Raw genomic sequence first — 11,600 nt, forward strand, 5'->3', positions numbered from 1 at the left:
TACATATATATATACACATTAATAATTAACTTTAAAATTTAAGGGATAATTTAAATATGTCTTTTATTAAAAATTATATAAATTTATTTTAAAAATAAAAATCAAACTAAATCGAAACAAAAAAATTCGTGCGAAACCTAAAAATAAAAAATTAATAATAACCATACTAAATTTCAATTCGATTTTGATTTCTACATAAATCTCAAACTGAAATAAAAAAATCCTTGATAATAATACATAATGATGCTTTAGCTAGAAGCTCGAGTATAAGTAAAAGATTTATTGGATATGGTGGAATAAATATCTGCACCTTTAAATATTTTTAAAATTTTTTTATGTATTTTAAACTTTGAAAATATTTTATTATATGTCTGAACTTTTAAAAGTGTAATTAAGATAATTTTAAAATTGCAATAGTATCATTAATTTGTTATAATATTTTTAAATTAAATTAAATTTAGAAAAAGATTATTTGAATATAGAAAATATAGAGTGAGTTTTAAATTTAAAATATAAACATTCTGTAAGATTATTAATTACTAATGATAAAATTATATAATAATTTGAGTATTATAGATATAAGTTAGTGCAATTACAGTCTATATAATATATTACTTTGTACTAAAATCGTAAAACCATTTTAATTATATTTAAAATTACACTTTTAAATAGTTCTAAGTGTATAATACCACGTTTTCAAAAATATCACAATAATTTTTTTTTTTTTAAAGTATAATGGAACAAGTATATATTTGAGTAGAGCAACCGTGCGATGGATACTCAATATCATTATAATGACAAATATTATACAGGTTGGCCACACTGCACTGTAAAAGAATGTTATTTAAGGAGTAATTTTTATCCCTAACCATTTAATTTTGATCATATTTTTAATTTAATCATTTAATTTTAGTTTTTTTCTTAAAACTCTTTTAATTTTAATTTTGTTATAATAAAACTTCATATTACCTGTTATTGCAAGTCTCCGGCTTAAAAAAAATAAAAAAATTTCTTTCTATTTACTCTAATAATATTTATCTAATTTTTTTCCTCTCTTTCAAAAAATATATATTAGTAGTTTTAACACTAATAATTTTTAATTTTAAAATTTAAAATTTAAACTAAATATTATTTGTTAAATATATTATTAATTTTATCGAATTATTATTATTATTGAGATTTGTTCATTTTGGTAATTTCAGTTGTTATGCAATGATATCGTCAATATCCTGTAACATATTTTAATATGTGGAAACTTTTTTTTATCATATTGATTACTAATATTTAATAAAGTATATAAATAAAGAAAAAGGCAAAAAAGGTTAAGATACTGAATTAATTCATTTTTAATATTTATTGCATTGTTTATTTTTATTTATTTTATTTTAAATATTAATATTAAATAAATATTTTAACTAGATAAAATATTTAAATTATGTAAGCAGAAAGTAGAAATAATGTTTTAATTGAATTGATCTGAAAACATGCAATAAAAAATAAAACAAAGTTTAATAATATTAAAATAAAAATTAAAGGAGTTTTAAAAAAAATTAAAATTGAGTTATTAAATTGATATGATAAAATTGATAGACAATAACAAAATTACCGGTCATTACAGTCATTGTTCTAGCTGTTCAAATTTACTTGTATTTATCGGAAATGTTCCATTTACCCGTATTTTACCTTTTCTCTAAATTAATCCAAAAAATTTAATCTGCTGTAAATTAAGTTCAAAAGCCAAAATTTTTAGGATGTATTTTTTGATTTAAATAAAAAATTATGAAGTTTAATTTCTTGATTTAGCATACAAATGGTTTCATTTCTTGATTTTGAGACTAAATTGAGTTTAAATTAAAAAATTTAGAGTAAATTTGAATAAAGTTGAAAATAAATTAAAATGAACTTTCTCAGTAACTTAATGATGAAAAAAATTGAAATTAAGCTTTTTTTTTTTAACAATATTTTAGAATGGTTCAAAATGGTGGTGGAGCCTTTATGGGTCATGGGAGTCATTTATGTTGTTTGGATGGAGGGAAAATAGGAAGAAAAGAAAAGAAATGAAATAAAATTGAATTTCTACCCATCCCTTTGTTTGGCTAACAAACGGGAGAAAAATGAGAAAAAAAAAAAGGAAAGGGGATAATTATGGTTGAAATAGATCACTTGCACATCAACCACCCAATAGGATAATTATGGTGACGGTGGCGGTGACGGCAGGGCCTCCATCTTCTCTTCCTCAACGACAAAACATCAATAACTTGGTATTAACTGTACATATCCATCAGCCAAAAATCAACAAAGGTGGAATGGAGAATTGCTAGAGCGAAAGTGCAACGTTGATGCTAATTGACGCATGGGGAGAGAGGTATTTGGAGCTAAGGAGAGGGAATCTGAAGCAGAAGCACTGGAAGGAAGTTGCGGATATTGTGAGTAGCAGAGAGGAATATAAAAAGGCTGCAAAGACTAATATTCAGTGTAAGAACCGAATCGATACAGTGAAGAAGAAGTATAAATTGGAGAAAGCGAAGATTGCTGCAGGTGGTGGACCTAGCAAGTGGCCGTTTTTCGAACGGTTGGACAAGTTAATTGGTCCAACCACCAAGATCCTTGTTACTGCTGCTGTTGCCGCCGCTCCTTTAACTAGCAAAGTTGCAATGGGAATCCCAGTTGGGATCCACAATGGTGGAGCTAGTGGGTCGAACCAATATTAGTTTCATGAAGGGAAGGCTCAAATGTAGAGCAATCAGATAACGAAGAATTTTACAGACTCGGAGGATAGTTTGCCACCGGAGAAGAAATTGAGGGGGGTGGTGCAGAGAGGAGTGAATACAAAGGAAGTGAAGGAAAGAAAGGGGTGGAGAAATTTAATTAGAATGCTGGCACAAGTAATATTAAAATTTGAGGAAGTTTATGAGCAGGCAAAGAATATGAAATTGCAGCAGGTGGTGTTGATGGAGAAAATAAGGATGAAATTTGCCAGAGAGCTGGAATTGCAAATGATGCAATTTTTCATAAAGACCCAAATAGAAACCTCGCAATTGAAGTGCACTAGAAGGGAGGAAATGATAGTAATAAAAATCATCACATCAGTGGTAACCCATTTCACTGACGTGCTAAAAGAGTTTAATTTTTTTAGTCTAAGTGCCACATACCATGTGTTAGGAATGATCAAATCCTTGGGGAAAATACTATCATAGTCTATGAAGAGCAGCTGAAAGCGGGTTTTCGATTCTCCATGAATCCATTTTTAACGAGGTCATCCGATTTTATAAGCTGTCAGTTGTTCAACTGCAATCCAATAGCTAGAGAATTTTGGTGGCCTTCCAGTTTGTTTGCTTTAATAACAACATTGAACCGAGCGTGGTCCTCTTCTCTCAAATGTACCAGCTGAGCACTCAAAAAAAATAAAGAGTTTTGATTTTTCAGTGAGAGAAAACGCAAAACATTGTTTGACCGGATATCCTCATCCCTAAAGTGATGAAAAAGTAAGTTTTTTATTTTCCGTCACAGAGATGTCTAGGGATTTTGGTCTCATCTGTACTAGATGAAATGCGTATGTGGAAATGAGAAATGATGGGATCTGGCCACGAAGGAGTGAGAAAGAGGTTTTAGATTTCCTTCAAACAATAATCATGTTCCAAAATAGAGACATTACCATAGTAGTAAGGAATTCTGTTTTATCCACAAAGCCAAGTCCAAACTCTACCACGTCTCAAACAATGGCCGATCCTAAAACATACATATTTATATTTTAATTGTTTAACATAATAGCGGAAGTATAAATAATTTAAAAAAATATATTTTTTAATTATTTATATGAATGTATAATTGGCATTCAAATAAAACTCGAATATAATCTAAACTAACGTAATTATTACTTTCAAAATTTTAATACATTCAAAACTAACTATATACTATTTAAATTCATTTTAATAAATCGAATATTCATAAAAAGGAAATATTAACGTCTATTAATTAAAAATATTTATTATAATAATTATTTTCTGTCTATTAATAGCATTTCTGATAAAAATTAGATACGGAAACATCCTATAAGACGATCCTCCAATGCTTCAAATGATTACTCGACCTATTAAACTCAGCAGATACTTGCCAAGTGGCAAATAACAGTCCTATTAATCTCGACGTATATAATCCTCATTTTAGTCTATTTTCCCAACACAAAGATCAGATCATCACCGTTAACGGGTGGAAGGACTTTAGATGAGCGTTTCCGATGATAATAGCGGTGGCGGAGACTCCGAGATCCAAACACGTGCCGGATCAGGAGTCAGCACCGACTGGTCCGACCTGACTCACGAGTGCTTGATCAACATACTCTCGCGACTCACCTTAGAGCACAGATGGCGAGGACCTATGCTGGTCTGCAAGTCCTGGCTCAGCGCCTGCAAGGACCCTTCACTCCACTGCACGTTCGATCTCGAGTCTCAGTTCGACTCGTCATGTGAGTCATCTCGCTGGTGGACGCCGGAATTCGAGAGGAAGATCGATTCCATGCTTCTTTGCGTTGTCGGTTGGAGCGATGGCAATCTCACTGAGATTCGCGTTAGACACTGCTCAGATCGCTCCCTCAATTTTGTAGCAGAAAGGTATAGCTAGCGCAGAATTGAGGTTTTTTTTAGCCTTAGAATTTTAGCCCTTTTTTGAAAGGCGTAATTTGTATGTCCAGGTGCCCAAACCTTCAGGTTCTGTCGCTCAAGAGCAGCCAAAATGCTACTGATGCGTCAATGGTTCAGATTTCCATCAATTGCACAAAACTTAGGGAGCTTGACATCAGTTATTGCTATGAAATATCTCATGAATTTCTGATGATGATAGGCAGAAATTGCCCCAATCTTAAGGTTCTAAAGCGAAACCTCATGAATTGGTTAGATCCTTCCCAACATGTTGGAATTGTCCCTAACGAGTACCTAAATGCATGTCCTCAAGATGGGGATTCAGAGGCAACTGCAATTGCTCATTTTATGCCTCATTTGGAGCATCTTGAACTGCGATTCTCCAAGTTATCAGCGAAAGGGCTTGCATCAATTTGTGAAGGGTGTTTTAATCTTGAGTACTTGGATCTCTCTGGGTGTGCAAATCTGACAAGTCGGGATATCGTGAATAAGACATCTGGTTTGAAATATTTGAAGGAGATTAAAAAGCCAAATTTCTATATACCCAGGTCAGTCTTCCACACTGAAAGGTATGGCCATTGGAGACTTTATGATGAGCGATTCCAGACGGACGTTTTCCGTATCTGATCAGGTGATTGTAATTTTATCAAGTTATTGTTATGTTACTACGTATCTTTTCATGTGTCTTTATGGTCTATTCCGCAGCTAATCACTGCTTATATTTGCCACATCTGATAGCATGTCTAATGCTGCTGGACTTTGGGTCTTCGCTTCTTTCATGTTTGCTGAGTTGGTTCATTTGTGTTTATAATTTGCATTCTTGTAACTTATTTCCTAGAATATTTTGCATGCTTGTCGTAAACCTGATTTTTCTGATCATTTGAAATTATGCATTTGTTACTTGTTCTTGTGCTGAACAAGTTATTGACTAAACTGTCTTTATACTTTGAACATGTTTAGAATTGTTAATTTGGTTTTGGCTGAAAAGTTGAAGAGGGTGGCTTCTATATAACTTTCTTTTAGTTTCAGAGGTCGTAAAAATGACTGTTTGTTTTTCTCATTATTTATGCTGATTGGATTCTGTTGGGCATGCTCTAGACGTTTGGTTGATGTGGTTGACAAACTTGGTTTTAAGGATTAGAGGGGTTGGTTATTAACTTTGGGTAAACCTTGGGTACTGGAGCTAAGCTATTTCACATAGATTTCCTATGGTTTGAGAAGCTTTTGGAGTGAAGTGTGAACATTTGGTTATTGAAGCGGTCAGCTTTTGATAAACTGTATTCCTAGCTACAGAACTCAAGCTTATTTCTTACAGGGTATGGCTATTTTTATTGAGAATGCTGCCTGGTTTAACTCTGTAGGAAACAACAAACTGTGTCATTACTCCTATATGGTGCGGGAGCTTGCTTAGGTTGATTTGTGGACTTGATTATTCATAACTTCCTATTGAGTTGGTGTTGTTGCATTAAAGTGTGGTAAAAAGGATGGATGATGAATTGCAGAGAGAGAGGGTAATTGTGTCTTAGGTATTAGGAACAAACCTGAAACTTCTCATTTTTGAAACAAAAGAACTATATTTTGAATTAGAAACAAGACAAGCGGATGTCGTAGGGCCTCAAGAATGATAGATTATTTTTTATTTTAAAGTAAATGACGCTGTCCATCACAACAACAAAATAACAAGATTATGAACACTGGAAACAATGCTTTGGAGGGGGAGATTCTTTCAGCGATCAAATGTAGTTGCTTTCTGTTGATCCATTGGACAATTTGATTTGGTCACGTTGAGACTATTTAATGGATTGTTCATTAATTTAGTCCAGAATGTGATCAAATCGATTTTGCTTCAACCTAAAAAATATATTTATAGTATCAGTTTTCCTGAGGTGAAACCAACATATAGTCTATCCAAGAGCATCTACTTCTCGTTATCCATTTCCTTAGGCTTGGCACTTTCCCCATCTGAGTATTAAATCTCAGTAAGAAAACGAAATTCAACAGCGTACTTTCCATGTTGTCCATTTTATACCATTAAAATGTGCCATTCTGCTTGTGTTCACCTTTATAGCTCACTTAATTCGTATTTTGATTAATCAATTCGCATTGGATTTGATATTCATACCATTAAAATGCGAATTAGTGTTGAGTTAATCAATTCGCATTTTGATTCGAAAATCAAACTAATAAAAATCGGTTGATAAAACTTATATTTTGATCTACAACGATTGGTTACATTCCAAGTACTCTTTACATGGTGTTACTATGGGTAACTTAATTAATTTGCAATCCAAAGTGACCCTACTAATTTTCAACCTCTATTCCATACTTGTTAAAAGTTACAACTTCAAAATTACACAAGCTTAGTCCATTTGAATAACGATGAAGCCTAATTCTCACATAAAATACGTGCCACATAACTCCGCCAGTGTTTAGCTAAAGTAGCAGTTCAAAATCAAAGCTTGGAATTTTGGAACTTAACCAAGAACTTTAGAAGGGTTGGATTTGATATTTATCTAAGAACTTGGAGTTGGTGGTATGGTTCCTTTTCCTTCAGGTAGATTTGCAGGCTTGATCAATATGGGTTTGTCCATCTGAAAATTGACTTTATAAAATGATAGGCTTATCCAATTAACAATACGGCCTTTTTGGGATTTTGAGTTAAAAAAAATATTTAGCTTTTTAAATTTAGATTAAAGTTATTTCTTAATTTAGAGTTTAACTCTACATGTAGCGATCAGACCCCACATTTACCGTGTTTGTAAAGTACACCAAGACCTGGGGTTTTTGTCAAAAGCAACAGGATAGCAGAGGCCGACATTTAAAATTTTTTTTCATTTACAAGTCTTTTGTCTGGCCCCTGTCTGAGTGGCACTTAGCTAGGATTTTTTTTTATTTTTTAAATATTAATATATTATAATAATATATTTATATTATATTAATAATATTATTTATATTATCATTTTTTATAATAATAAATATTTTTAATATATTAATATTTAAATAAAAAATTATCCATACTATATAATTTTAAAATCATAAAATTAATATTACAGAATACATTTGTATAAAAATAGTATAATAAAATATAAATATAATTTTTATTATTTTAAATATTCATATTAATTTATTTATTTTGATGAATTATAAATAATCAAGTGATTTTATATATATTTAATTTAATATAATATAATTTTATAACTTTAAATATTAATATATTTAATTTATTAATATTTAAATAAAAAATATTATTAACGCTATATAATTTTATTGCCATAAAATAATAACTCAATTAAATTATTAAAAAGAAAATTAAATACAACAAATCTTCATCTCAATGTCGTCGACTCAAGCTGTCAAGCAATAGATCTTTGAGCTGCACGAGTCAAGTCTTCACTTGAAGGAACGCAAGTTGCTAGTGTCACTGCTATGGCATTCCTCGAGCGCTGACGTTTGTCGATCGATAGTGTGAATCTCGTTGACGATCGTCAATCGTTGTGGTTGATGTAATGTTGGTCAGGAGCACCATTATTAATCTTCATGGGAGGAATCGCCATTAAATCTAGGTGGCAGAGCACTTTTGCATGTGAAAACAAGAAGAAGAAGAAAAAGAAAGAGGAAGAAAGAGAATAAGGTGCGGGAAAAGAGATAGGATTGAGAGGGAGGGAGGCGGCTGCAAGTGACGTAGGAAATAGATAAATTAGGTTTTAATATCTTACTATATATAGGACGGTTAAATTCAGTTTTCTTTGTAATTTTCATTTAATTAACTGAAAATTGAAATATTTTAAAATTATTAATTAAATCAAATTGAATGTATTAAATAATCGAATTAAATAAATATTTCTGTTTGATTTAATTTTTTGGTTAAAATCGAAAACTGGCCGGCCCTAATTGCAGCTGCTCTCATATGGTTTGATATGGTCCCACAGATGGCATTTCATTTTGGTCTTTTATTTTCTATTCATCATGCTAATTTTTTTCCTCCATTTAAAAAAAAAACTTAGATCAGTTTAAATTTATGGAGACAATTTTTAAGTGAAAATTTTAGTGTGAATTTTAATTTTAGAATTTATACATTCAGAACAATTATTATTGTTAGATTATTTACTATCAATATCAATAATAAATTTAGGCAGCAATTTGAGATTTATAAATAAATATTACTGCACTTAATATTCGTACTCCCTTATATCAATCATGATTCGTACAATGATTTTGTATAGTAAAATTTTCTTCTAAGACTTCCCTTATCCCTTTTTCTCTGACTTTTGTTTCGAAGCCATTCACACCAAGATAACAAAAACAAGCACAAGGACACATCTAAGTAGTAGCATGGAGAAGAAGGAAGAGGATTTCAGCATAGAAGAGTCTGCCGCTCCTGTTCTGTGGCCTTAACGGGGACGAAGAAGATCTCCACCACCATAAGAACCCCTTGAGCGTCTTTGCAAACTCTCTATATCAGCTTTCTCACAAGCATCTATTTGCATAGCAAAGTAATTAATTAATGATAATTGTTGAAATATACGCACAAAATGAGGTATACATACTCCTCAATTGCAATAGTAGAGAAAAAGAAAAAAATAAATATAAAAAATTTAACGTGAATCGAGCTTATATGTGAGAAAGTTAAAAAGATAAAGTCTCAATATGATTAAAAAAACTATATAATCCCTCAAAACTCTCGATATCTGATTTCAATATATTTTCTAAAATTCCATATAATATAATAGGAGAAATATAATTATTTATTTATCAATCTTCACCCTCTACTCATTTTTATTTTTATTTTTTCTCCCATTTGAATCGTAACTATTGCATAAAAAAATATATCTAAAATTCAAACAATGTAATTAATAATACAAAAAGAATGAGATAACAAGTAAGAAATTAATTAGGTTAACTATGACACTTACCCTTCAAGTGATTTCCCCTTGTTAATTGCTTGTCTTGCGGAGGAAAAGAACCTTCAAAAGCATTGCATGGAAGAGATATAGAGAAAATAATTATGAAGAGAAGTCCTATCAATATCACTCTCTTCATGGTAGTGATATTGCTTTTCAATATCTCTCTTTTAGGGTTTATTTCTTCAAAATCCAAAGAGATAGCTGCCTGTGAGTAGCTTTATAGATTGATATGAGAGTTCTGCAAATTGTGATGATGAATGAGCATTAGTTCCTTTGTAAGCTTTTCTTGAATGGGAAACAATTCAAGATGGGTTTTAGAATATTATTCTTCTTTTTCTTACATAAGGAATTTAAGATTTTTTAAAGGAAAAAAAATGTTGGTATTAATTTTATATATTTTTTTAATAAATAGATAATTATTAAAAAATAATTAACTGTATATATTTATGTAATTAATGTGTCCATTTGTTCTTCACAGCGATGTCTTATGGATCACTCTCATTGGAATTAATTTCTTAGCTTCAGTCTTATCTGACATCAAAAGAATAAGAACATCAACTGTAGCCAGTTGCATTTGCCTGTATCCTTTTGGATCACCTTCCCTTCAGATGATGCGAGGGATATAAGGGACCCTGGCGGTTGGGCAACATAGGCGGAGATATTAAATGAAGAGCCGAGATTAAATCGATCAATATCAGTTTCAATTAACCACCTTTTGAATTTATAACCGGTCATTATTTGAAATTTTAAAAGTATATTCAAATCAAACGATAGTCTATTGAAACTTAACATAGATTAGATTAATTTTCGGCTCATTAAAACTAACCGGTGATCATGTTCACGATCATTTTCATAAGTAAAATAAAAATATTATTATTTAATTTTTATAGTTTAATTAGTGAAAATAACTACATCTCTCTAATTTCAAGGGCACATTGCTATTTTTTCAAACATTTAACTATACACAAGCTTTTTCTCTCTCACACCCATTAAACAAGTAGGAAGTACAACGTAAAGAAAGAAGACAATACACCAATATCTTTACCATCTTTTTTTTTTTTTTTAAATTAAGTTGCTTCCTAATTTTATCCCAAAGCAATCATGTCTTCCAAATTGGCAATCAGAAGAAGACAACGAAGACGATCAATCCAAGTACTGCTGAAAAGAAGGCAGAGGAATTCAAGAGTAAAGAGGTAGCTCCACTTTTAGATTTAGATCTAGGACGAAGATTATCTGTCCCACCATAAACTCCTTTTGCTAACTTTTGGAAGTTCTTTGCATCAACTTCATGCAATCCCCTTCTCTCTAGTATTTTTTGGTAGGGTTTACTTTTCGGTTCCGCCATTGATTTGTGAACTTCTACAAGCACATACAGTTATCAACCATCATTTGCGCTCATAATAGATATTTCAATTATTCTTGAGATTACAAAACTCATTTGAAAATAAAAGCTTACCCATAAGTTGTTTTGGCCTAGTCATGGGTGAATTGTGGTGAGGGATGAAAGCTACCTCACATGCACAATAAGAGAGGGCCTGACAACAAATGATGAAGAGTAGCCATGCTAGAGTTTCTCTTTTCATTTTAACAATTATCTTTGAATAGATATAGGGAGAAGAGTTAGAGAGGTGTGATTAGGAGCTGGCTGATGGTAATTATGATTAGGGTTTGTGGTGGTTTTATAAGATTTTCTTCTCTTCTAGCTGGTGAGGCAATGAAAAGTAAAGGGAGAGTTAGTGGCTCAAATTGCACAAAGTTATGTGAATATGTTCTCTTTGATTAAAGAACTTTTAAATTGGCTAATTAGCTAAAAGCCAATTTATGTTTTCACTTTATCTCATTTTTTCAGATGCTTAATTCTTCCTCCCAAGTTCTTATCTTACTTTTGAAAACTTTCTACCAATGGTAGTGTTAGTGGGTACTTGACATTATTAAAAAATATCATTTTAAAATATTTAATGTTTCATTTAATAATTTAATGATAAATGTTTATAAACTTTATAAGAAAGAAAAAAATGCACGAGTACAATATCAATTATATATTAAAATTAATTAATTA

General features: G+C 31.0%; 2 protein-coding genes and 1 long non-coding RNA gene across 3 annotated transcripts; 2 read left to right on the plus strand and 1 right to left on the minus strand.

Annotated features, from left to right (window-relative positions):
* Positions 1 to 2,038: 2,038 nt before the first annotated feature.
* LOC110630656 (trihelix transcription factor ASIL2) lies at positions 2,039 to 3,572 on the plus strand. Its single transcript, XM_021778173.2, is given in 2 exon segments — positions 2,039 to 3,053; positions 3,056 to 3,572. Coding segments are annotated over 2 exon segments (915 nt in total). The 5' UTR covers positions 2,039 to 2,192; the 3' UTR covers positions 3,110 to 3,572.
* A 587-nt stretch (positions 3,573 to 4,159) lies between these two features.
* LOC110600370 (F-box protein SKIP1) lies at positions 4,160 to 5,474 on the plus strand. The gene is made up of 2 exons (XM_021737214.2): positions 4,160 to 4,610; positions 4,691 to 5,474. The coding sequence occupies exons 1-2, from the start codon at positions 4,225 to 4,227 to the stop codon at positions 5,262 to 5,264; spliced, it is 960 nt and encodes a 319-aa protein (XP_021592906.1). The 5' UTR covers positions 4,160 to 4,224; the 3' UTR covers positions 5,265 to 5,474.
* Positions 5,475 to 10,454: 4,980 nt separating this feature from the next.
* On the minus strand, positions 10,455 to 11,307 carry LOC110600243. The gene is made up of 2 exons (XR_002485665.2): positions 10,998 to 11,307; positions 10,455 to 10,900 (listed from the first exon to the last, which is right to left on the minus strand). It is a non-coding gene; the product is annotated as an uncharacterized LOC110600243 (long non-coding RNA).
* Positions 11,308 to 11,600: the final 293 nt, after the last annotated feature.

Source organism: Manihot esculenta, chromosome 14 (genome assembly GCF_001659605.2).
Source record: "Manihot esculenta cultivar AM560-2 chromosome 14, M.esculenta_v8, whole genome shotgun sequence".
Classification (NCBI taxonomy): Eukaryota; Viridiplantae; Streptophyta; class Magnoliopsida; order Malpighiales; family Euphorbiaceae; genus Manihot; species Manihot esculenta.

Bases quoted from the DNA above. Each gene is read 5' to 3' on its own strand.
- LOC110600370 (XM_021737214.2), top strand. From the start codon at position 4,225: ATGAGCGTTTCCGATGATAATAGCGGTGGCGGAGACTCCGAGATCCAA. The intron at 4,611-4,690 runs GTATAGCTAGCG...TTGTATGTCCAG, and splicing joins CTCAATTTTGTAGCAGAAAG to GTGCCCAAACCTTCAGGTTC.